The sequence below is a fragment of the Halyomorpha halys genome, unplaced genomic scaffold (genome assembly GCF_000696795.3).
Source record: "Halyomorpha halys isolate HHAL.00 unplaced genomic scaffold, Hhal_1.1 Scaffold478.1, whole genome shotgun sequence".
Lineage (NCBI taxonomy): Eukaryota > Metazoa > Arthropoda > Insecta > Hemiptera > Pentatomidae > Halyomorpha > Halyomorpha halys.
This window is the reverse complement of record NW_027114329.1, coordinates 920,539-944,118: the sequence shown is the minus strand read 5'-3', so window position 1 is coordinate 944,118 and position 23,580 is coordinate 920,539. Positions and strand designations below refer to the sequence as shown.

The window sequence follows — 23,580 nt, the reverse complement described above, 5'->3', positions numbered from 1 at the left end:
AACCCAACGAACACTTTGGAAGGACGTGCACCGCCATCTTTCTTGTTTAAAAAATAACGTATTTCTTTTAGACAAAGAAAACTGGTTAGCTTGCTTTTTGTATAAACAAAACAATTTAATATTAAAATAATACAAAAAATAAAACCTATTAAAACCCTTTATACATCAAAATATACTATTTACTCAAAAAGAGCATATTACAATATATACATATATACACACACACACACATAGATAATGAATTAAATTTTATCAAATAAATTTATAGCTTTAAATATTTGATACAATGTCAATGGATTTCAGTGACCGTCTTGGATTCATCAAAATTAATGTTTACTTCAGAATGGAACTATTAGGAAAAGGAACATGTTTGTACCCTGACCCCTCTTCTCGAATGACTCTACTAATGTTTACAGAAAAAGTATGTATAAATGTCAAACACCGTTTTTATTTCTATTCTCCCCTGATTTCTGGTAAATAAAGATCTTTAATTTGAAATTTGTATGTCTATTGATTCTAAAAAGACATGATGAGAATTCAGGGAGACAAGCCTATATTTTGTTGCGTTATTGATGTTTTTAATATTTTGTTGTCTGATTTGTTTTGAATGTTTTGTTGTTATATTGGACCCTATCTTTTGTGCTAAAGAAATTTCAGACTGCTATGAAAAACATTAGATCCCTGGAATGTACTTAAGCATTTAGTTTATTCCGATGCTCCTATTTTTTGTAGGTACTCATGTTGACTACAATGTAAGAGATGAATTGTAGTTTGCATTACTAGGACACCAACTATGAGGTTACTGTATTCATAGTCTTTCAATTGTATCTTAATAGGCCATTACCAGTTAATGTTATCTAGTCATTTATTGTTGTGACAAATAAATGGGGAAAAAATAGATAAAAAAAAAATTTAATTTTTTACCTTACAACTTAATGAACAGCCTAATCAGAAGAAGATGGTGGGGGTGTGGTCAGTGAAGAACACTTCTTTCTCTACCTCCAAGTTTCCACAAGGCTTGGATGTTTAGCTTGAATCCATTTTCTCCACCTGTCTAAATCATTCACCATTTCCCTCATTTCTGCCAGAGTGCAGCCTTTTACTCTACTAAGCCTGGTGATATAGTACATGTACAACTGCCTCAGTCGGCCTCACTGATGATTTTCTTCTTTTCTGGCCTCAATCAACCATTTTATCTTTCTTTCATCTCCCATTCTATTCACATGACCGAACCATTTTACTTGCCCTACTTAACTATCTCTCTAACTGGAAAGACCCATTTGAAGCTCATGAGGAAAATGTGAAAAGTGTAATTGATTATTTTGCATATGACAAGGACATCAGAAGGTACTTCACAGATATAAAGTTAAGATGGATAACAGAACTTGTTACAGATCACTGCCTGTCGGTAGCTGATATGAAGCTTCTGGTACCTCCAGCTTTAAAACTTAAAGTATATGAAAGAATAGATTTTGGGGTGTTAAGAGATAAAGAAAAGCGAAAACAATATAAGAACCGTCTTGCACACCCTTTGTTAGAAATAGATGTTGACCAGAAAATAGACTTATTCTGGATGCAAATTAAAGAAGTAATCATGATCTTAGGAGAAGAGGTTTACGGGAAGAAAAAGGTCAACTATGGTTCTTGTGTCTATTATAACCCGAGATACTTAGGTAACAGCCTCACTAGGAGGCTACAGCTAGATATACCCACTAATCTAAAGTATAATATGAAACTCCCATGCAATAGTGATATCACCTGTTTTTACAGATATTTTATTTTTACAGAAAAATTTCAATTTCATTATGAAAATATTGTGAATATAATGTTTACTAAAGTCTTATTTCCAGGGTAAATGTCGATTTATAAATCTTGAAAAAATGCACATCTACAAAACTGTACAAGGACCATTGCTTCATAATGGAGTAACGTTTATTAAGGTGTCTATTTTTTTTTTTAATGTAACAAAAATTAATGTGGACTGTCCAGGAAGTAACCATGTTTTGGTCTACCATGGTACTGGGCAAGGGTAGTGCTGCCATTTTCATTTAAAAGTACTCCATTTTCTATACACATCCAACTATAGTATTCTACCATTTGTCTTGCTTCTACTTCATTCAATCAAAGTCAATTTTTTAAACTGTGTACTGCATTAAAAAATTCAGAGAGTTGTGATATACAGTCACTGATAAGATTTTTATAGGTGAAAAAGCACAAACCAATTGAAATTCATTAGCAGTTTTTTTAGTGCTACAGAGACTAAGTAATGATTAAAAACAGAGTGAGGTAGTGGTGCTTTGAGTCACAATACTCACGATGAGTATTAACGTGTTCAGCCTAAACTTGTGTTTGATGTATTGGCCATGAAAATCAACAAACAATTGAATGAAAAAAAGGTGCTTTATAATAAAAAATCTCTCACTTAATTTTCCCCAAAGTTCATGATGTTCTTTAAATGAATTGGTAATGAGAAATGAGATGCTTTGTACCAGTTAGATGCTGAAAATCTCGACAGGATACCAGAAAACAAACATGTTGCCCTATCACTGACATTGAAGCATATGCCAAATAAGTTTAATCACTTCTTGATTGTATCACAACTCTTTATGAGATAAAGGATGTCAATTGTGAGACGATTGACTGTATATGAAATAGTAGCACATTTTCTATCATGAAAGCAAGGAAATGTTTGCAAATATGAGCTAGAAAGAAAAAGAAAACTATTTTTTGGTATATTGAAGTAGTGCTTCTGGATGATTTGCTTGAGTGTGTTAAGAATATACCTTTTAAAGATATGTAATATTTTTTTCCTTTTTGCTTTGTTTATTTGATATACATGAGTATCAACAAAACATTAGTTACTTTCTGAACAGCTCTTCTCCACATTGATATCCTATCTTAATTAATTTATATTTCTTTTATACAGTCTTTAGATCTTCCCAATCAGGCAGAATATCTGTTATTTGTTAGCCATAATGAAATGGGTTTACTGAAATGTCCAGTTGATGGCAATCCATTTAAGTGGGTCAGTCATGCTGCAGTTTCTGAAGAGGTATGATTATTTCCCTTTTTAATAAGTTTATAAATTAAATATTAGTTAATGATACATTTGAAATGCTAAAGTGTTATTTGTTTTCTTTAAACAGATTTTATGAGTTTGTGTGCTAGATAGATTCCATTTTATTTAAAACAGAAAGTAACTTTTTAAATAAAAAAAAATTATATTGCTGTGAAATGATATTATAGCAACAAACAACTGTGATGAAAATTTTACAATAATCTTCTCCATGACTTTAACACTTAGCATGTGCTATGTGAATACATTAGATGTGTTATGTAAAACTATGTTCATTGAATCAATGGAAAATGTATCCCCACCTGTTATTGGTATTAGTGTGGCACTTTGCAATCATCTAATGACTTATATTGGCTATAGGTATAATAATACAATAAAATATTAATTATAATTTTAACTGTTACTCCATATTATTTGGTGATATTTTGTTAACAACTATTATCTTTATTTTCTTAGTTCAAATGTTAATATCTTTATAATAATTTTAAATTTGTATATCGATTAAAATCTCTTCACAAGTGCTGATGAAGGTTTAAAACTGAATGACTTGTAGCATGAAATTGGCATCAGAGGTGGAGATTAGGGGAAAACTCTTCTTTTTTTTTCAGTATAGAAAGCTGTAATGCACAAAAGCCTGTTCTTATACTGTAGGTAGCTCAATAGTTCATGTGAGCCTTAAAATATCCAATATATTAAAAAGAGAGTTCATAAAATATTTATTAATGTTCTGGACAAGATGGTGTTCAAGAATTAGAAGTGGATTTTTTAATAGAAAAATTGCCAAATGAATTATTATAACTAAAAAGAAGATTTAAGTGTGCTAGAGCTATGCCAAAATTCAGTCATCATCTGTAATGGTTTATAAACTGGAGCTGAAAAATGTTTGAATAGAATAAAAATTTGGATAGAATCAACTTTAAAAAAAAATGTTTCATATTCTTAAAAAAATATATATATATTACAATTTACAAATTTGATTTATATTTAATTTATTATTTTTTTATGTGATTGCTGAAATAAAAAAAGGATTTTTTTCTCATTGATTGTTCCAGATTGAACATGTAGCTATTGCGAATCATGGTAAATATGTATTCTGCAAAGGAAAAAATGAATATATCACAATGTGGGAAATCAATACCATGTGAGTACTTTCTTCTGTAATATACTTAGTTTCATCTCATATTGTTAAAAAACTTGAAGGTTACCTGTTCCTCAATATGGTAATAATTACAGTAACCATGGTTCTGAGTGTTTCCTGAGAACTTGATTGTCTATAAGACCGTTATTTTATTTTTATTTGTAGAAGTTGATTTTTGTTGTAAATACTGATAGATATTGTATTGATTGTAGTAAATCTCTCATGCTTTAAAAAGCTGTAAGCAGTTTTTTGTGTCATTTTTCCAGAGTCCCCTTATAATTGATGTTGGGTGTCCCATTTTCCTGAGGCATTCAGGAATGAACTGTTAGATGCCCTGATTCTAGTAGAGCAGACCATTTGCTGTGGTCCATGTTAGTAGCATTCTGACCTGCTGAGTCCTATGGCAGTGAATCTTTGGTGTTTGGGCTTCTTGATAATGATGGAAAAGTATGGGTAGTTCCTTAGGATCAAGGTGGTGCAAGGTATAAAAACAGGCTCACCTGTGTGTGTGTGTGGCACACATTCCATGAGGACATGTTCCCTAGTAGCTAGTATTTCCAAGCTAATCATCTGTCACTGCATGCCATTATTAGCAGCATAATTATATTTATTAAAATATAAATGTATTTAGTCAACAAATGTTTAAGCCAGAATCAAATTTGAGATAACAAAAGAATAAATTTGTTTCATTATTAAATTTAAGGTTAAAACTCGGTTTTTAGTAATTACATTTTCTAATATAAAAATATTAAGATGGTGTAATTTATTCAGTAATATTGTTTATAGCTTTTGAGTTTTAAAACATTTTATATGATATAAATGATATTTACAGGCCACTTAATGCACTTGAAGCTTTGGGTGGAAAAGGTGGTGATCCATTTGCAACACTTCTTGCTGCTGATCCCTGTGCACCTTCTCTTGAGGATGTTCAGGAATTGTTTTTCTATTGCCAAGTTGCTCACAGAGGTCGTTACCCAGAAAAAGCTTATGAGCTATCTGATGTGATTGGAGCTTGTGATGTTCCTTCAGCATTTCGTGCTCTTGGTTACTTTATGACAGACTATGAAGTGAGCAAGTGTGTTACATATAGCCCAATTATTTGCATCATTTGTGATTAAGTTTTATCACAAATGACTTGTAAATAATGTTTAAGCTTAATTTAAAATTTATGCAGTGATCTTGAAGTTTTGTTTTAATATTTCTTTTTTTCATTGAAGTATTGTTAACATTAGTTGTGTTAATTTTTATATTTTTAAGTTAAATTAATGAAAAAAAGAATTCTTACTTCATATTTTTTCCAATAACTGAATTTTCCACAAGATGTGTTGTTTGAAAAAAAAAGTGAATAGATTTCCTTTGAAACATGTGTATTTTAGGATTTCAACACAAGAAAAAAATTCTCTATGAAGTTGTCTGTTAACTCTTTGTTTAGGAGATATTCAAGTCTAAAGATTTTCTTTGTTATGAATTATTTAGTTTATAATAAATGAAATATGTCTTCCAACTTCTTTATTTATTTATGAAAATATTATCTGACATATTAAATGTGATTAAGCATTAAGACAGACTAGACATTTTTCTTCCAGAGCAGTAGTAGCCAAACAATGGTTGTGTGTTAATGTTCTGGAAGTTCCAATTATCTTTCTTCGTAAAGAATTAAGATCATTGACCGGACTTGCATACATGTTTTGTTAAATGTCACCCCCAAACAAAAAAATAAACAGTGGTGGTCAGACATATAATAATAATACTTTATTTAATCCCTTTAGAATAATACAGAGAAATAAACAAAGTGGGCTGAGGAGCCCTCAGAGATACTTAAACAAAAATACAAAGAAATATAAATAGTCATTACTAAAAATAATTAAAAGTTACTCTCTCACTTTAATCAGTTGGACAATAAAAAAAAAAAAGAAAATGATGTAAAAATAATTAAGAATGATGTAATTATTTATATTAACATTTATAATTATATTGATTTACAGTTTTATGGGGTCTGAATCGATAAGAAATGATTGAATAGGTGGGATTAAAAGGTAGGGAGGGTATCGGAGTGACGGATGTTGGAAGGGATAGAGTTTCATAGGGATGAGGATCGGATAATGAACGATTTATTGAAAGGAGTAGTTTGGTGAGCCCTTGTGTATAAATCTGATTTTTGACTATTTAAAAAAATAGTTGAGGATGACTATGAACAGTTTAGGAAAGAAAAGATGTTTCTTCCAGTGATGTTAAAAACTATGTAATAAAACCAAGTTATAAGTTGTAACATCTCAATCACTGACATATGTAATTTTGATTTATCTCATAAAAGTCAATGCCTATAAATTTGAAATTATTAATAATGATTCCCCTATACTTGTGCAATACGCTTGGTTTTATTCAGACACATAGCAGTGATAAAACATAATTTTTATTACCTATAAAAAATTAGTTTTTCAAATAACTCAAAAACTAAACATCCCCTGTCATTCCAAGGCACTCCCTAATCTCTGAGTTGGTCGAATTATATTTTAAATATAATTTTTGCCACTTTAAGCTCAAGCTTGGGCAGAAATCATAGTAAGCATGAGGAGTCCAGTACCTTAGCTATTGAACCCTTCCCACTTCATTAATTTTTTCTAATAAAACCTTTGTATTTTTCATAGGAAGCTTTGCTGGTTGATGAACTGATTGGTGATAGTAGCTTGAATGTGACTGAAGTGGAAGTTTCTTTTGATAGATTCATTCAAACATTTGTAAATCATAGAGTATGCAGGGTGTCAGAATCAGCCATGAAGAGTGCTTTCTGTGATTTGTTTAAAAGAATCATACCAGATTCATGTACAATTGGTGTGGAAGCACCTGGTGTCCCAATGACAGATTTTCTGTATTTCTTGGAGAACTATGGTAAGTGTCATATACTCATGGACAAAAATATTTACAAACCACTATAAGTGATTAGTTAACCTTTTTCGCTATGATGGCAACATAACTATTTTCCTTACTTGATCACTTTTGTATAAACTGATGTGTTTGTTTAGTATATGTACACTTGTAGCTGAAATAATGGTAGACTTGTTGGTACTATAAGAGTTAATGGGTTGGAGTGTAAAGGGTTAAGTATGGTTTTATTTGCAGTTTTAGTGAAGATATAGATTTGAACCATTAGGTTTTGAAGTTTTATAATTTTTTATTTTTCCTCATGCTTTTTAAGATAACTTAAATAACAAAAACAATTTTAGAAAACTCATAATATTAGTAAAACTGGAAAATGATGGACTTCTTTTTCCTTTGTATCACTCTTTTAGTGGCTTTTAATCCCTTTCTCTCCATAATCACTGTATAAACCCAAATATTAAGGTGAAAATATGATAGATGACTTTAAAACCAAGTAGGAAAACCGTAAGACACAGTCTTACCAATTTGATGTCTATTCGTGGTGCTGGTTCGTATCTGACCAGGGGCATTGACTTTTTTCATTAAGTGGCAGTCCCACAAAATGAAAAACTTTGCCCCCCAACCATGGTTAGGCAGTATAGGACTCCAATGAGAGTGTTAGCCGTAAAAAAAAAATATATATGTTATGAATAAAGCAGAACTCTGTTTTTCAAACCCTTTTGTTAAAAAATATTTTATTTTCCAAGAAAACAAATTATGTGTACAAAAAATAACATGGAAAGGTTCTGAAATGTAATTACAAATAAAAATAATTTGACTTAAATTAAATACTTAAGTACTTGCCCATATGAACTCTTCCATAAATTATATCTAAGATAAATTTTTTGTATTATAAAAGTAAAGTACATCTATTCTTTTATCATTGTGGTTCAATGAATTAAATGAACTGCTTGAATTATTCCTAGGTGATAAATTTGACTCCTGTTCTACTTATATTTACTTACGAACTTTGATACAGCCCTTTACTAAACAAATTGAGGAAGAGCTGTTAAAGAAAATTGAGTTGGCTAAAGAATTTCCCTATATTGATAGTAAATATTATGACTTCATGCCTGAGGTGGGTATACTTTATTTTCTGAGAGGTAATACTAGCTTTCTTTAATGAAAAATATTTATTTAATTTTAACATAAACTCCAATAAATATTGAAAGCATTAATTTACTAGTATGTTTTTGTTGATAAAATTTTTAAATAACTGAAGTAAATGAGTTAGTTCATATGGTAGTGCTATTTCTTGACAAGTGTTTATACTATGACTATTACTGCTACAACCAGTGTCAAGTAGACACGTCGTTGAGGCTGGAAGAGTTTCGGTTGGGTCTCCTAACAACTGAGTCTGCTAAAATATTTAATAAATTTTCTTCTGTAAATGGATTCGAATTTGGGTCCTCTTTCATTATGTATCCCCTTGGCTATTTGCTCTCTTTTCTTTTTTATATAAGATTTTTCTCAGTGAAATATACTTTTGATGTTCTGCAAAAATAATGAATTCAAGAAATTAGTATTTTTGGATTATCTTACATAATTTTTTTCTTCTAAGCCTCATGGGTATATAAGCTTCGATATATGGGGGGAGGAGGGTGGTAGGTAACAAGCATGAGTGGAATCACTTATACTGCATTTGAAATGGATTATAAGAGGGGAATGAGGAGATACTATAGTATACGCTAGCCTATAGACTTTACGGAGAGGGCACTTGCTCTTCTTGAAGGAGATTAATATTCAGCCCTTCCAGTTTCTTGGTTATTTCTGTACAAGCCTTCTCCACCTACCATAAAGCTGTCTCTGCACTCATTGGACTATTTTAGATGGCTATATCATCAGTATAAGCCACTACAGTAACCCTGTCACACTTGGTTGCAACAGTTTCAGCTGTGTATACTCTGAAAAGTACTGGAGATAGCACAGATCCATTACCCAATAGGTACTGTACTTTTCTTCTCAAAGTATCCATAGATGTTTCACCCGTGGGACATTTATAGATACTATTTCGCCGACTCAAACCCTTACATAATAAAATAATAAAAATTGTGATGTGTTATATATTTTTTATCTTAATCAAGAGTATTAAGAAGAAGTGACAAAAAATGCAGAACCACCTAGTTATTTGTAGCAATCCAATTCATTATACAAGTTCCTATGAAGCAATCCATTTTTTAAATATCATAGGATTGATATAATGCTCAAAAAAAGTCCAGAATTAAGTGGAGAAGAAAAAATCTGTATAAGTGAGTTTGATAGAATTTCTCAGTTTTCTCTTTGTAATTTTTTTTTCACTGAATTTTAAGAAATGTCATACCATTGTCATGGCTCAAAATGATCTTTTCAATTCTAATTTCCATTAGGGTTGCTTTTTGTTTTTATACTACTTTAAAGCAATTAATTATAAAAAGGAATGTGTTCGTTCTAAACCTCCAATACAAAGATATTGTTAGACTACACTTCTTATAAATAAAATCATATAATTTATTCTTTATCACTTTCTGCAAATTCACTTCATATGTTACCAATTTATACCAAGACTATTTTAAAATAATTTGTTTCTGAATCAAAGCACTGCTTCACTTTAGATGATTACCTATGAATACTTCAAATGTGTCGTCTTGGGACTGAAAAAAGATTTCAATGAAGAATTTACAGACTTAGAGAAGCCTATCTTTGTTGCTGATTAAGTTTTTTGAATGGAATAAATTTTGTAGGTACATTGTGGAGAAACAAACAAATATGTTTATTTATATATAATAGAATCCTTATTATTTGAAATAACATTTCAATTTTGTATTTCAATGGATTAGTCTAATAATATAGTTGCTTAATTCTTAACTTCAACTTCTTCACGGTAGTTATGGAAGTATTATTAGTAGCAAATATTTTATTAGTTAAACTTTTAGAGTAAATTTGAAATGCTAAATGTCATTCTAAAAATTGTTTATTTAGGAATTCTCAGGATTGCCAGTTTTAAAAAGATATGCTGGACAAAGTATCCTTGGGGGAGGAGAGGTAATCTAATAATTCTTAGTAAGTGTATAAAAAAATGATTAAAAGGAAAATGTAAAATGGTCATAGATTGAAAACAATTGTCCTTACTTTTAAAAAAATGTGGTGCGATGTGTGCATCTCACAACTTTCACTTAGCATTCTACTTTGAGTTGAAATTAATCCTAACTCGTTGAACAACAGATGATGTATATCATTCACTATGACAATATTTTTCCGTATTAATTTTCCAAATGAACCTTTCAGTTGACAGATTGAAAAACTCCAATTTTAACAGAAATAATATTTCTCATTCCAAAATTTTAACATTTTTTCTTTGCAAAAGTATGACAAAATTATAGCAGTTAATTAAAATTTACATTATGCTCTTAATTATTTATTCAATGCAATGTTAAATTGTAATTTAATCAATATTGAAAATATTAAGAATGATTTTACCGAGTTAGTCACTCTGTCAACTAAAAATCTTAAATCTAGGTTAAGTGAAATAAAAAAATAATCATTTAATAACTATGTCCACATGACAACAGTTACCACATTAAATACAAAAATTGCGCATGCACCATTCAGTAAAACTCTTATTAAAAAAGATCTTTTACTAATGCATTCTTGGTAATTCTCCATTACCTTCTATGATTATCTATGTTAATCATTATATTTTCTAAAATCTTTAGCTTCCCAACAGTATGTAATATGTCTTTAGCACTACTATTATTTACAGAAATGTGTTTTTAATCTGGAAAAAATATTTTTCTTCTTAACTCTTTAAGTTTGCTGTCAAATCCATTCATAGTTTATATTTATCCATTTTTTACTACTAATAAAAATGTGAAATGATTAAATAAACAAAATTAAAGGTATTTTAGAGAAAGATTTTTTAAATATTTGTCATTTAAGCCCTGTCATACTATTTCATTGAAGGTAAGACCAAGCTGATATTAAAAACCATTGAATTGTTGTACATTAAAATGCTGAGTTTAATAAAAATCGTCGTAGCCGTTTTTGAGAAAATGTGAAGTCAATTCTGGTCAGTTGATTTTATTGAAAAGTTGCTGTCACATCCCAAACACATACCATCTTTAAATGTGTAATTTTAGTTTCATATGACCTTGTTCACACATACATCAGACAGACCATTTTGCGAGTCTTAGTTTTTCAGATTCAAGGGACCTCAACATGTTTTTTTTTGTTGAAAACTAGAATTCAAAATTTCACGCTATCGCAATACTTTCCCTTTCTATATATTTCATATGTAGGGAAGTGAGAGTAAAAAAAACCTTTTAAACATTTTTCAGGAACTTATAGTAGTTAACCAAATTAGTATAATTTAAAAAATAAACAACTTGGAAACATAAGAAAATAAATCTTCCTGTGGACTCATTCAGTAAAATAATGAGTATTTTAGAAAATCTCGCAGACAAAACTATCGAAATTGGGACAAATCGCATCCTATAATGGATCAAAAAACTGGAAATTCTGAGAAATATACAGACAGGTGGCAATCTTGAGAACCTATACCGGTGGTGGGCTATGAAAACCTCACTACTATCAGCATATGAAATAAAACAACAATGACTTGAAGTCTATTACAATAAATATTTGACTTGAAAGTACATGGTTATCTCTTAAACTACATCACTTAATACATTTTTAAAACAGTTCTTTGTTTCTTGCATAAAATTTACCTAAACGTGACAAGGTTTTCATTGCCTACCATGGATATATTTGTTAAATATTTTGTAATTTTACATTTTAGTTTTTAAACTACTACCTTTGTGCCTATTTATTTTTTATCAAAATAAAAACTCCAAATGGACCTTTAATGTACTTTTTATTCAATTAAAACAAATTAAATTAAACTTTAGTCATTTAATTTACCTATTTTCATAGAATTTTTTTCTGTTATTTATTATAGAGTTAGGAACAATTATTGAACTTTTTTTAAAAGTTTCAGTTTAACTTTACTTGGACTTTTACAATTAAGTTTTTATATATAAGTTCAACAAGAACTATCATAATAATCTTCATTATTGTCTGAAATGTTATCCAATAATTAAATAAAGAACCAAGAAGTAATGATGCTTTTCCTTTAATAAGAGAAAAATTATAAAATAGCATAATAATTTTTACATCCTAACCCAAAAACAAAGAACCATATGTACAAATAAAATTTTTATAGAGTAGAACACTTTTAAGACCAGGTTTATGAAAAGGAAAGATTAAATGATAGGGAGATTAAAATTAAAATTAATACAACTTCAGTTTATCAGATTTATTTTTTGAGCGTTTGCTTTTCAAGCTAACAGCCCTGATGAAGGGCTTCTCCTCTTACAAGTCATCCACGGTCAACTATCTCTCATATTAATGATTAAATTATATAATTGGGAATGGTGTTAATATTTCAAAGGATAAAGACTAATTTAGTTAAACTAAGTTTATTATCTGAAGAGAAGTGGTCGGGGGTGTTGTCAGTAATCATATACAAATTAGTAAAACTTATTATATTTGTGCTGATGATTTGGCCTGAATTTCACACTTTCATCAGAGCTGAAAACAAAAAGCAAGATAACTATAACTCAAATTTTGCCCATTGTATCACATATAATGTTTTCTTTCACTTAATTAATTGTTAATTTCAATTTTTTATATTTATATAAAATACTAGTTGAATTTTTAATTATTTTTTTCATTACCTTATCTTTAATTAAATATTTGTTCCCGTTTTATCATGTATATTGTTTTCTCTTACACAATTTTATACATTATTCTTACCTTTGCAATATTATAATTCATGTTCTTTCAGTATCAACTGCTATCTATTAAAGTTTTTGTTTGTTAGTCTGCTTAATGTATGTTATTTGTTTTTTTTTCCCGCTGAGTTATGGTTATCTTGCTTTTTGGTTTTCAGCCTGATGAAGGTTCGAAATTCGGACTGAAACAATAGCGCATATAATAAGCTTCACTTCATTCATTACTGTCCGGACCCCGACCATCTTCTTCTCAGATAGTAAACTTAGTTTTACTAGATGAATCTTTACTCTTTGAAATATTAAAACTGACCATTTTCTCATCATATTGAATCTAAAGTAATTAACAAACAACTCAATTAAGATTACTATCAATAGAATTGAAGGTACATTAATTAGTCTGTTTTTATAGTAGTAGTTCTATATAAGGGTGGATTATACACAAGTCAGTAAGATAGGGAGATATTCTCAGAAGTAACATATGATAGGACTAAGAATACAGGGAAGTTTTTAGTGATTAAAACAGAAAGGCACCTACAGACACAAGAAAGGTGTTGTTAATGAAGATCCTTAACCTGTTTTTGTTTGGTCATATTTCCAAAGTACAGTTCAACTCTGGTTGAAAACATAATTAATAAAGTTTACACGCGAGAATCCATGAGTGAAGAAATATTTATATTTTTCAGAAGGTCGCTGATTGTCTGGGTGTAATAAATGGAATATGGTCCAGGTGCAGTCAAATAAATCTCAAATAGTAATAACTACTATAATTGAGCCAACGTTTCGCCCCACATTGCTTCGTCAAGGCTGTTTTGACAAAAGTCTAAGTCAGATCTGATGTTGGCTCAATTAAAATAGTTATTACTATTTGACTACACCCGGACCATATTCCATTTATTGTATGTTTTTCTTGAGGATCATGTTGGAGAATGACTCCTCACACAAATCAGTTGAAACAAACCTATGAGAACATCACAGTGAAAATCTCTAAGGTTCCAGAGAATTTCCTAAGCACAAGAATTTTCAGCTCCTCCGACAATTGCTGGAATCCTTCCAATTCATTTAATAATGACTGTTACAGGAATATTAATTTTGTAACCTATATTATCGTATATCATAAATCTCATCCCAATAAGAGAAATTGTAAATCCTGATTAATTACTAGAAAGTTTATTAGTTATGCATTTGGATGATGAGGTGAAAATACTTCCTATAAAATATTACTTAAACACTTTATTTCACTTAATAACAATTCGGAGTATTTTCCCCATCTTCAGGTAATATAATTCTTTATGGTTAGTTCAATCCATTTCTTTCTAGAAATTTTGTTATCAAAGTTGCTAACTTATTTAGTCTTACAATATTATTTATTAGAATAATATATTATGTATTCTAATAATAATATTATTAGAATAATATACTAAGTATAGTAGAAACCATTAATTTTTTTTTTTAATTTTTCACATCAGTCTATAGAGAAAAAACTTGTTTTAAAAAAATGTCTTGCCATCTGGCATAACACATGTTTGAAAAAGAATTGGTATAATTGTTACAGTTAGTTTATATCTAACTCACAAAGCATAAAAATTAGCAAAATAAGAAACCTAAATTAACATGTTAATATTTTTGTGGTTATTTTAGGATTAGTTATATGCTGGAGCATAATTATTAATATGAATCTATGAAAAAGGTAATACTTAAAAAAAAAATTAAAAAGAAAAATTTAAATGTGCTTGTCTAGAAATGTTTCAAATATTATGACCAATTTTTTTAATCTAATAAAAAAGGAATTTCAATTTAACTTTTTTTTAGTAACAGCTGCAACTAATTCTTTCACGCAATTTATTTGATCATAAGAATCGCTCTTTAGACAAACACATTTTATTTTGGTTCATGTTTAAGGTTATAATGTAGTGGGCAATACTAATAATGATAACTGTTTCAATTGATTTCCATTTTTATCTTCATAAAAAAATTTACATTCTTTAGAAATATATTTTTATTTCACTATATGTGAACTACATATCATTTAAATTAATAAATTAACTCAAGTAATTGAAAAACTAAAATAATTTAATATGTGTATCTTCATACTGATGAAGCTTACACAAATGTATGATTTTCCCCAATAAAATAATTTTTCAATATAACTTCTTTTATTTACAACTCTATTTGTAACTATATTGTTTATATATAAGTATACATTATTACAAAAAAAAATAATAAAGAAATAGTTTTTGTACATTTTTATAAATTGTATGTAGTAGATAAAATAAATGAGAAGATTCTTGACAGAATTGGAAAATTCCATGTATTTTTTAACAAATATTTTAAGCTATAATATTTTGTTAAACTACAATCGAAAATGAACAAAATAATCATCATAACTCCAAAAATGTATATACATGAGTTGTTACCATTATTCTGATGTTCTATGTACATGCTATTTACAAATTATTTGCATAGTTGAATGTACAAAGTATTCACATACACAACCAGATCTCTATATAACTGGTATAAATTTATTAAAATTTAACAGGCAGTTTCAAATATGTTTACAAGGCTACGAGTTTTATAAAAATGGTAAAATCAAAGAACTTGGATAATGACTGTCAGATGTCCACAATAAATTTAATATTGTGTTCAAAATAAGCCTCCATTAAAAGTTTTTAAAAACTGAATTAATTCAGCGTATAAAATATATATACTTTTTAATAAATTAACAAAGAAAAGTAATCAAAAATTAATTTTTAATTTTATATAAATATATATATTAATATATGAGAATATGTATTTTAGAAATGACTCACTGACATTATTTATATAAAATCATTTTTCTTTTACTATAATAAATTTTGTCTGTCATTTCAAAAGTATTTTATTATACATTAAAACTAATCTAACTTATGAGCTAATAGTAACATCAAACCTACGTAGGTAGACCTCTGGCTTTTCTACAACCAGGACAGAACCATTGCCCCCGTGGTGGTACAAGAATACCCACACACTCAAAATGAAACCACTCAATCTTACAGTTCGCATCATCACATGCTATCATTTCAGAGACTTCATCATAGGGGCATCGACAGTAGCAATACACATCTTTTTCGGCTTTTATAGGTTCTTCGGCAACCGGGCGTGGGAGTCTTTCTTCTACATCACTTCCACTACTATCAGAGGATTCACTAGTGGAGTGCTGCTTTGATTTCATACTGGCTTTATGATATGTAGGCTTCCTAATCACCTGTTTTGGGACAGTCAATTGGATCCTTGGAGTAGGAGGGCCCAAGTTCGGTTGAATCTTTGGTGTCTGTACAAGCGTCATTTGAGTCTCCAATTTCCTCCACTTTGGTGCCTGTTTAGGTGTTTCTTCTTCATCCCCACTTGAGTATCCATAGAACTTATTTGGTACTCTCCTTCTTTTTGACAAGCGTGTATTATCAGTTTCTGAACCACTTCCCCCAGCTTCAGGCAATGATGGACTCTGAGGAATAGGTGGTTGTGGTTTGTGTTTTGGAGTTGCCATTCCTTGTTGGAATGGGCTATATTGTTTTGATTCGTTCAAAAATTTCGGATAGGAATCTGACAGAGATAGTGTCTTCTCAGTTTTAGCAACCTTAGGAGTAATGGTTATTTTCCGTTTTCTTTTAGGTTTTGTTTTCTGTTTTGGTGTTTCAACAGGCTCAGGTGGTGGAGGTACAACAGCAGTTGGTTCTTGAGGAGAAGGTACAATAGTTGGAGATGTATTACCATTATTTACTGGTGTCCCTGTTGCTAAAAGTACCAAATTTCTCTTTTCAGCAAGCATTTGATTTGCTATTATCTGTGGTTGTCTGTCATAAAACTCTTCATCAGATGTAGTTTCATCAGTTTCTAACTCTGATTCACGAATAGGAGGATCATCAGGTATGATTGGGATCACTGGTTCAGGCTCTTTTGGAAGAGTTTCTTTATTTACTTCTAGCTCACTTTCAGATTTCTGTTTGATTCTTTTATCTTTCCTTTTCTTCCTCTTATCTTGCTTACTCTTGTCTTCATTTGTGGAACTGTCTGAATCTGAACTTGATGACGAAGAACTGTTTGAACTTGAACTTGAACAGCTGCAATTAGTGCCACAGCTACATGAGGATGTATCACTGTCACTACTCGAATCACTTGAGGATGAACTGTTATTGTCATCAGGGGTTTTTGATATTTTCTTTCTTGGCGATTTTAATTTCTTTTTAGACATGCTAGTGGGAGTTAATGAAACTTCCTGTTCTTTTAAAGGAGGAGTTTGGGGTGGTTTCTCGGGTATGATAGGAGTGACTTCTTCCAATTTATCATCAGATAAACTAGTAACTAAATTAGATGCAGATGGCAAATCTTCTTTGATAACAGGTTCAATTTTAGCCTGTTGGCAATAATCATGGTCCCCCATTATGATACTGTAAGCAACCTCAGACTTCATGGCACACAAAGGAAAAGGTAATTTTGAGTTTTGGGGATTGGTTTTATAAAAATTTTCCCAAATCCCTTCAACCTGATCATTCTGAGTTTCATCCACTTCATCTATTTTGACTTGCTCTTTAACAGTAGAGTTATCAAATGGAGAGTTTTGGCATGGTGATGAAGGTTTAGAAGATGTTTTTTCAAAGCCAATTTCATGTTTATTTAGGCCTGGCTTCAAAGAATCATCACTCAATTCCGAATTAAGGTGATCATTCAACATAGGTAAACTATTATGTAGTTTATCTTCAGTGGTGTCATCTAATTTTGGAATATTAGGATCATTATGGTTATCTTCTACAGGGGGAACTAACTTAGTTTCAGATGACGCATTCAAGTTATTAGAATCCTTAACCTCTTTTGAAGATGATTTTTTAGACACTTCTTCTTCATCTGAACTATCACTTTCTGAAGATAGGTTTAGAGGAGGAAGATCATAAACATCAACTACCTTCTTTTCTTTCCTTTCTCTTTCTTTTTTATGTTTTTTATGACCTTTATCTTTTCCATCAGTTTCCTTATTGGCATCAGAATTTTCATTTTGGGAACATTCTTTCCCATCATTTAAATCAGTTACATTAATAATTTCCTCTTTATCTTCTTGTGGACTATTTAACATTTTTTCCTTTCTTTGAGCAATAGCATTGTGCCTTTCAATATGACGGCTTAGTAATTTCTTTGAAACATACTTCTTTTCACACTGATCACAAGAGTAAGGATAGTCATTTCCATGAATTCTTTTATGAACTTTCAGAGCAACAGCTTTTGAAAAGGAGGTGTTACACTCCTCACAGATAAAAGAAGTTGGTGGGATACAAAAGTGATAAACATGTGGCCACTTTTTCTGTAAACATTTTTTACAAAGGACACTTTCTGTACCATGTTTCCAAAAAAGATGCTTGGTTATATCAGGTTTACTAGCATATGCTATACCACATCGATAACATAAATGATTCAATTTATGTTTCCACATGTGAGTGGATAATTTCTGCTGGTCACTACACATTTCTAAACAAATATCACAAGTGTGATGTGATTTTCGAAGATGAACCATTAATCGAAAGGCTGAAGGGATGGTATCTAGTCTACAGAAGCAGCAACGAAATATTAAGTCCACATTATGGAATTGAACTTTAGCAAAATATGAACCAGGACAAATATGACAAATGAGTTCACTGTAACTATAGAAATTAGATTTACACATGATGCATAGAAGCAGTGACTTGGTATGACACTTTTTTTTGTGTGCATATAAATCTTTATGAGAAGATGAAACATAACTACATTGAAAGCAGTCATAATTTTTTTCTTGGTCATATGGAATATGTATTGAAGTATCTGAACTATCATATGTTTCAGTATTGAAGTACATATTCTCTAACTGGTCCAAGCAACCTGAGATTTTTCGAACCACATCATCATGAGTTTCATTTTTAACTGGTGTATATCGATGTTCTGACAACAAATGTAATGCTAACTGCTTCCCATTTACTGCAATTTTACAGGCATGTCGACAATAATTACATGAAAGACAAGAAGTACGAACACATTCTTTAACAACAGCTTGTATGGGAACATTTTCAATTTTATCATCTAAAGTCAAAGCCATTGTAGCAACATCTTCTCGGGCTAACGTAATTTCATTTGAGTCCAAATTACCACTGTTTTTGGATTGACTTTTATCTTCTTTAGATGAATCACTTCCATTTTCTGGAGTTTCATTATTTCTTCTAAATTCTGAATCACTATTATTAGTGTTTTCATCAACAACTAAAGATAATTTATGACTATCATCACTTTCACCATCTGAATCAATTTCACCTGGAAGCTTGATTTTAAATACTTCTTGTGACAAAGATCTTTTTATTTCAGGCATTTCATTGCATAATGATGGGACTTGTAAAGGTGGATCTGGTTGTGTTACTTCTATTCTAGGAGGGGAATCATGCTCTATAGTTTCAGGTACTGGTGGCAGATTAACTTGTGGCTCAACCTCTGTTTCCTTTGTTTCCGGAGTAGGTAGTATATTTAGAGCACTTTCTGTCACTGCTTTTATTTTCAGCACATTTGGGGGTTTCTTTTTTATTGTTTTCTTGATAACTTTTTTTGTCTTTTTAATTAATTTTATTTTCTTCTTATATGGTTCAGTAGTTATAGGAAATATTTCAATGGATGATCTGTTGGCTTCATTTCTTTCAAAATTTGTCTTTTCTCCAGGTACTAATGGTTTGATTTCTATACCACTTGGAACTTTGAGTTGTAAATTTTCAGCTTCAAATGTTATATCATGACTTCCATTCTTGTTACTTTCACTATCAACTTCCATTGGCTTTTCAGTAATATCAACATTTATGGACTCATTGTTTTCCTCTTCAATATAGCAAATATCATGTGCTATATGAGGAGAATTATTAGATTTGTTTGTATTCACTTCTTTAGTCAGTATTTGAGATGCTTTATATCTAGACATATCAGTTACGGATAAATTTGATATTTCATTTGAAGATTCCAGAATTGAAATATTGTCAGTTCTAGGTTTTTTAAATAACCCATGTTCTAGGTCAGAAGAGTGTTTGTTGTTGCATTTATGATTAACTGAGTCATCCATCTCAGTGAAAACTCTATCACAACGTAAACAAAGTAGGAAAAAACTTTGAGGAGAGTGTTTCTGAAGTTCTTCCAATGACATATAAGTCTGATTTGTAATATTATGTTTTTCTTTGAGGTGTTCTTGTAAAACCTCTGGAGACTGTGCCATAAATAAACAGTAAAGACAAATATATCTCCTATGAAATTCACGCATATGCAGAAATAAATCACAATTTTCATAATAAGTACCACATGTTGAGCATAAAAAAACTTTTCTAGTAAGTTTAATGTTTGCCGAATTGACATCGGGAGGATGTGAGATTTCACTACTATGAGAAATGAGCTTACCATTTTTTTTACATTCAACCTGATGTGTATTTAAGGCACTCATTGTTTGAAAAGTGGACATTCCACAATTTGAGCACTTGAATTTGACAATTGGTTGTAAACCAAGATATTGTGCATACTCCGGTTGGAGGGTGCTACAGTCAATTTCATCCCTGAAATTCCTAAATAAACCAAAACGATTTTTGCTATTCCTTTTCCAAGCAGGATTGAAAGGATTATTTTTAATTAAGGCCTTATTATCTGTGCTCATACCTGTAATAGTCCGTGTTGTTTTAAAACCCTTATATTGAATTACAAATTGTTCACCTAAATCACTGATATTCACTCTTTCTTCATTCTTCTTTTTTATTGTTTTGAAATTTTCCTCTTTCCTTTTAATATGCTTAGCAGAGGGTTCTTCTTTTCCATTAGAATCTACTATACTTTGTACAATAGACTTAGTTTCTAACCTGACATCTTGAGGTTCTGGTATATCATCATCAGTAGTTTTTTCCTCTATCTTTTCACTGTTAACGCCTTCATCTGATGGATCTTTAGAAATATCAGCAGTATTATCAACTGGTTTTTCCTCCTGATCAGTAGTATTATTATCAGTGTCACTTAAAGAGCTTGAAACTTTATTTGTCGCAATAGCATCTTTGTCAATTGAATTATTGTCTTTTTTGGTTTCTAATAAAACCGAAAGAACCGGCTCATTAACAGAGTTTCTATTCAAATCATCTTTATCTGAAGTTGATAATGAAGTTAAGCTATTCTTTATATCAGCAACTTCTTGAATAACTGGATTACTACTAATGATTTCGTTAACTTCAGGTTCCTTTTGCCCTTCTGACACATCTATCCCTAAACCAAGTTCTTCATTAGGTACTTTAACTGGATCACAAATATTTCTGGATATGGGCGAAGTTGGATTCTCATCAAGATTTTTTTCATTGAAAGACATGGGTGAAGTTGGAGTCTCATCAAGCTTCTTTTCACTGAAAGATACGGGCAAAGTTGGATTCTCATCAAGTTTCTTTTCACTGAAATATATGGGAAAATTTGGATTCTCGTCAAGCTTCTTTTCACTGAAAGATATGGGCAAAGTTAGATTCTCATCAAGCTTCTTTTCACTAAAAGATGCAGGCAAAGTTGGATTCTCATCAAGCTTGTTTTCACTGAAAGGTAAGGGCAAAGTTGGATTCAAATCAAGCTTCGTTTCACTGAAATCTGTATCATCTTTATCCATTACAGTATCTTCACTATCACTGGAATCTGAATCACTAGAACTAGCTGAGAAATCAGATGACATATGATGACTATCTTCATCAATTGGGACATTAAATTTTCTTTCTCTGGTAGATGCTTCTGAACTACTGGATTTTGAACCATTTTCTGACCCAGAATCTTCATCCTTATTTCTTATGTTCTCATCATTAGTTGAATCTCTAGTAGTTTCTGAATAAATTGATGACAAACTGTTAGTAGGACTAGAAGCTAAATTGCGCTCTGGAACATCACTATTTTTATCAATACAATCACCATTTACGTTACTAAAACCTACTAAATTTTTAAGTGAATCGACATCAGTAACACTTTTATCAGAATTAGATACTAAATTTTCTCTCACTGAAGTGAACTTTGATGATTCTGTATCTTCACTCTCCTCAACATGAATGTTGCCCTCCTCAGGAACGTCACCTTGTGAAGGCACAACAATCCCATCACCGTCTTCCATATTAATATAAGCAAACAATAGAAATCTGTCAACAAAAAAAGGTATTTAAAATAAAATACTTCAAATACAATATGAAGACATTCATCAAATATAACAGTAGACATTATTTGATAGGTTAGTACATGATCAACAATTACAATGCAAAATAATTAACAAAATTTCCTAAGGAAGTTGTGAACACTATACAGGCAAACATAGAACTCAAATATCACACCTCTTAATGAAATATTTTCATTAAAAGTTCTAGCAAAAGAATAGTGAATGATAACTAAGGAAATATAAACAATACCTGTAAATAAAAAAAGAAGAAGATAGTAGTCACTTAACGTCTGTATCCTTTCTATTTTCAACTGTCTTTCAAAACTGAACAAAAAAACCAGTAAGAGTAATAAAATATTTTACATTTTTGTTTAAAATAGCTTACTAAATCTGTGTTTATAGAGCACTAATTCAACACAAAAGGTTTGACAAGGACTATCGTTATCGTCACTAATGCATAGCCGAGCGACAAGCACACCGAAAAAATAAGATTCACTTTGTAACCAAATGTTCAAGTTGTCTAAAAAAAAGTTTCATATTTAACATTTGATGTGTTATTATAAACATATAGCAGTAAGAAGCTTCCGCGCCTTAAATCAGGTTAGGAAAGGATAAAATGGCGGACTCTGAATATATGTCCTAACAGGATAGATGTTTGTTGCTGGTAATTTAAAGATTGTGGCTGAAAAATTATGAATAAAAGTTCTGTTCTTTATATTGGGGCTAATTTTTAACAATGTAACAGCATTCTAGCCCATCCTTGGAAAATGACAGTTCCGTTGGTCCCAAGCATGCATAAAAATTATGCATGACACTCCATTCTAATAGAAAATACCCTTAGTTATTTGCTAATGACATTTGTAGATAACTTTTGGTTAGTCCCTTTACTATTTTCAAAAGAATAGTAATGATTGTGATTTTTTCCAATTAGAAAATTTTTAATGCTTGATCTATTTTCAATGCTTCATTAATAAAACTAGAATGTAAATACATTACGCAGTTTAAATTTATATTTTAAGAAAAAGTCACAACGTGATAGAACTTTTGAGAGGTTGTCAGGTGAATATATAAAACAATTGTTTCCATTTGAATGAGATAAGTGATAAGATGGTCTGTCAAACCATTTTTTAAATGTTGGGAATAAATAAAGATTTGCTAAAAAAAATTAAACAAGAAAGTAATACGAAATATTTCGTTATTAATTTTCCGCGCCTATTCTGAAAAATGAAATTTTAGTGAAAATAGTGTAAGGCATGCTTTTACAGTCGTTAGTAAAGAAGTATAGTATATGAAAAATGTTTTGAGCAATAATTCTTATTAAAGAAAGTTATAAATAGTTTCTAAAAATTTCCTTTCCTTTAGTAATATTCTTAAATGTTTCTATAATAATAATAATTGTCTTAGCATATGATAGAATAATAATAATCCAAACATTTCATTGATTAATAAAATACTATTTATTCGTTTTAATTAAAAAATATATTTGAAAAAATCTTCTAAT

At 30.3% G+C, this 23,580-nt stretch overlaps 2 protein-coding genes across 6 annotated transcripts in view; one reads left to right on the top strand and one right to left on the bottom strand.

Annotated features, from left to right (window-relative positions):
- LOC106683337 (cilia- and flagella-associated protein 251) overlaps positions 1–13,765 on the top strand; it is a 41,115-nt gene extending 27,350 nt beyond the window's left edge. Inside the window, exons 14-22 of one of the 5 annotated variants that reach the window (XM_024359604.2) lie at positions 304–421; positions 1,851–1,940; positions 2,927–3,052; positions 4,129–4,217; positions 5,047–5,281; positions 6,863–7,103; positions 8,060–8,211; positions 9,725–9,849; positions 10,092–11,962. In XM_024359604.2, coding sequence (XP_024215372.1) covers positions 304–421; positions 1,851–1,940; positions 2,927–3,052; positions 4,129–4,217; positions 5,047–5,281; positions 6,863–7,103; positions 8,060–8,211; positions 9,725–9,826 — 1,153 coding nt within the window. In that variant the 3' untranslated portion in view covers positions 9,827–9,849; positions 10,092–11,962. Of the gene's footprint in view, positions 1–303; positions 422–1,850; positions 1,941–2,926; positions 3,053–4,128; positions 4,218–5,046; positions 5,282–6,862; positions 7,104–8,059; positions 8,212–9,724; positions 11,963–13,584 lie in introns of those variants that run through there. The other 4 variants (XM_024359606.2, XM_024359605.2, XM_014424730.3 and 1 more) reach the window with 4 other exon arrangements.
- Positions 13,766–14,242: 477 nt separating this feature from the next.
- LOC106683364 (uncharacterized) lies at positions 14,243–23,017 on the bottom strand. Its single transcript, XM_014424780.3, has 2 exons — positions 22,330–23,017; positions 14,243–22,065 (listed from the first exon to the last, which is right to left on the bottom strand). The coding sequence occupies exon 2, from the start codon at positions 22,038–22,040 to the stop codon at positions 15,828–15,830; it is 6,213 nt and encodes a 2,070-aa protein (XP_014280266.1). The 5' UTR covers positions 22,041–22,065; positions 22,330–23,017; the 3' UTR covers positions 14,243–15,827.
- Positions 23,018–23,580: the final 563 nt, after the last annotated feature.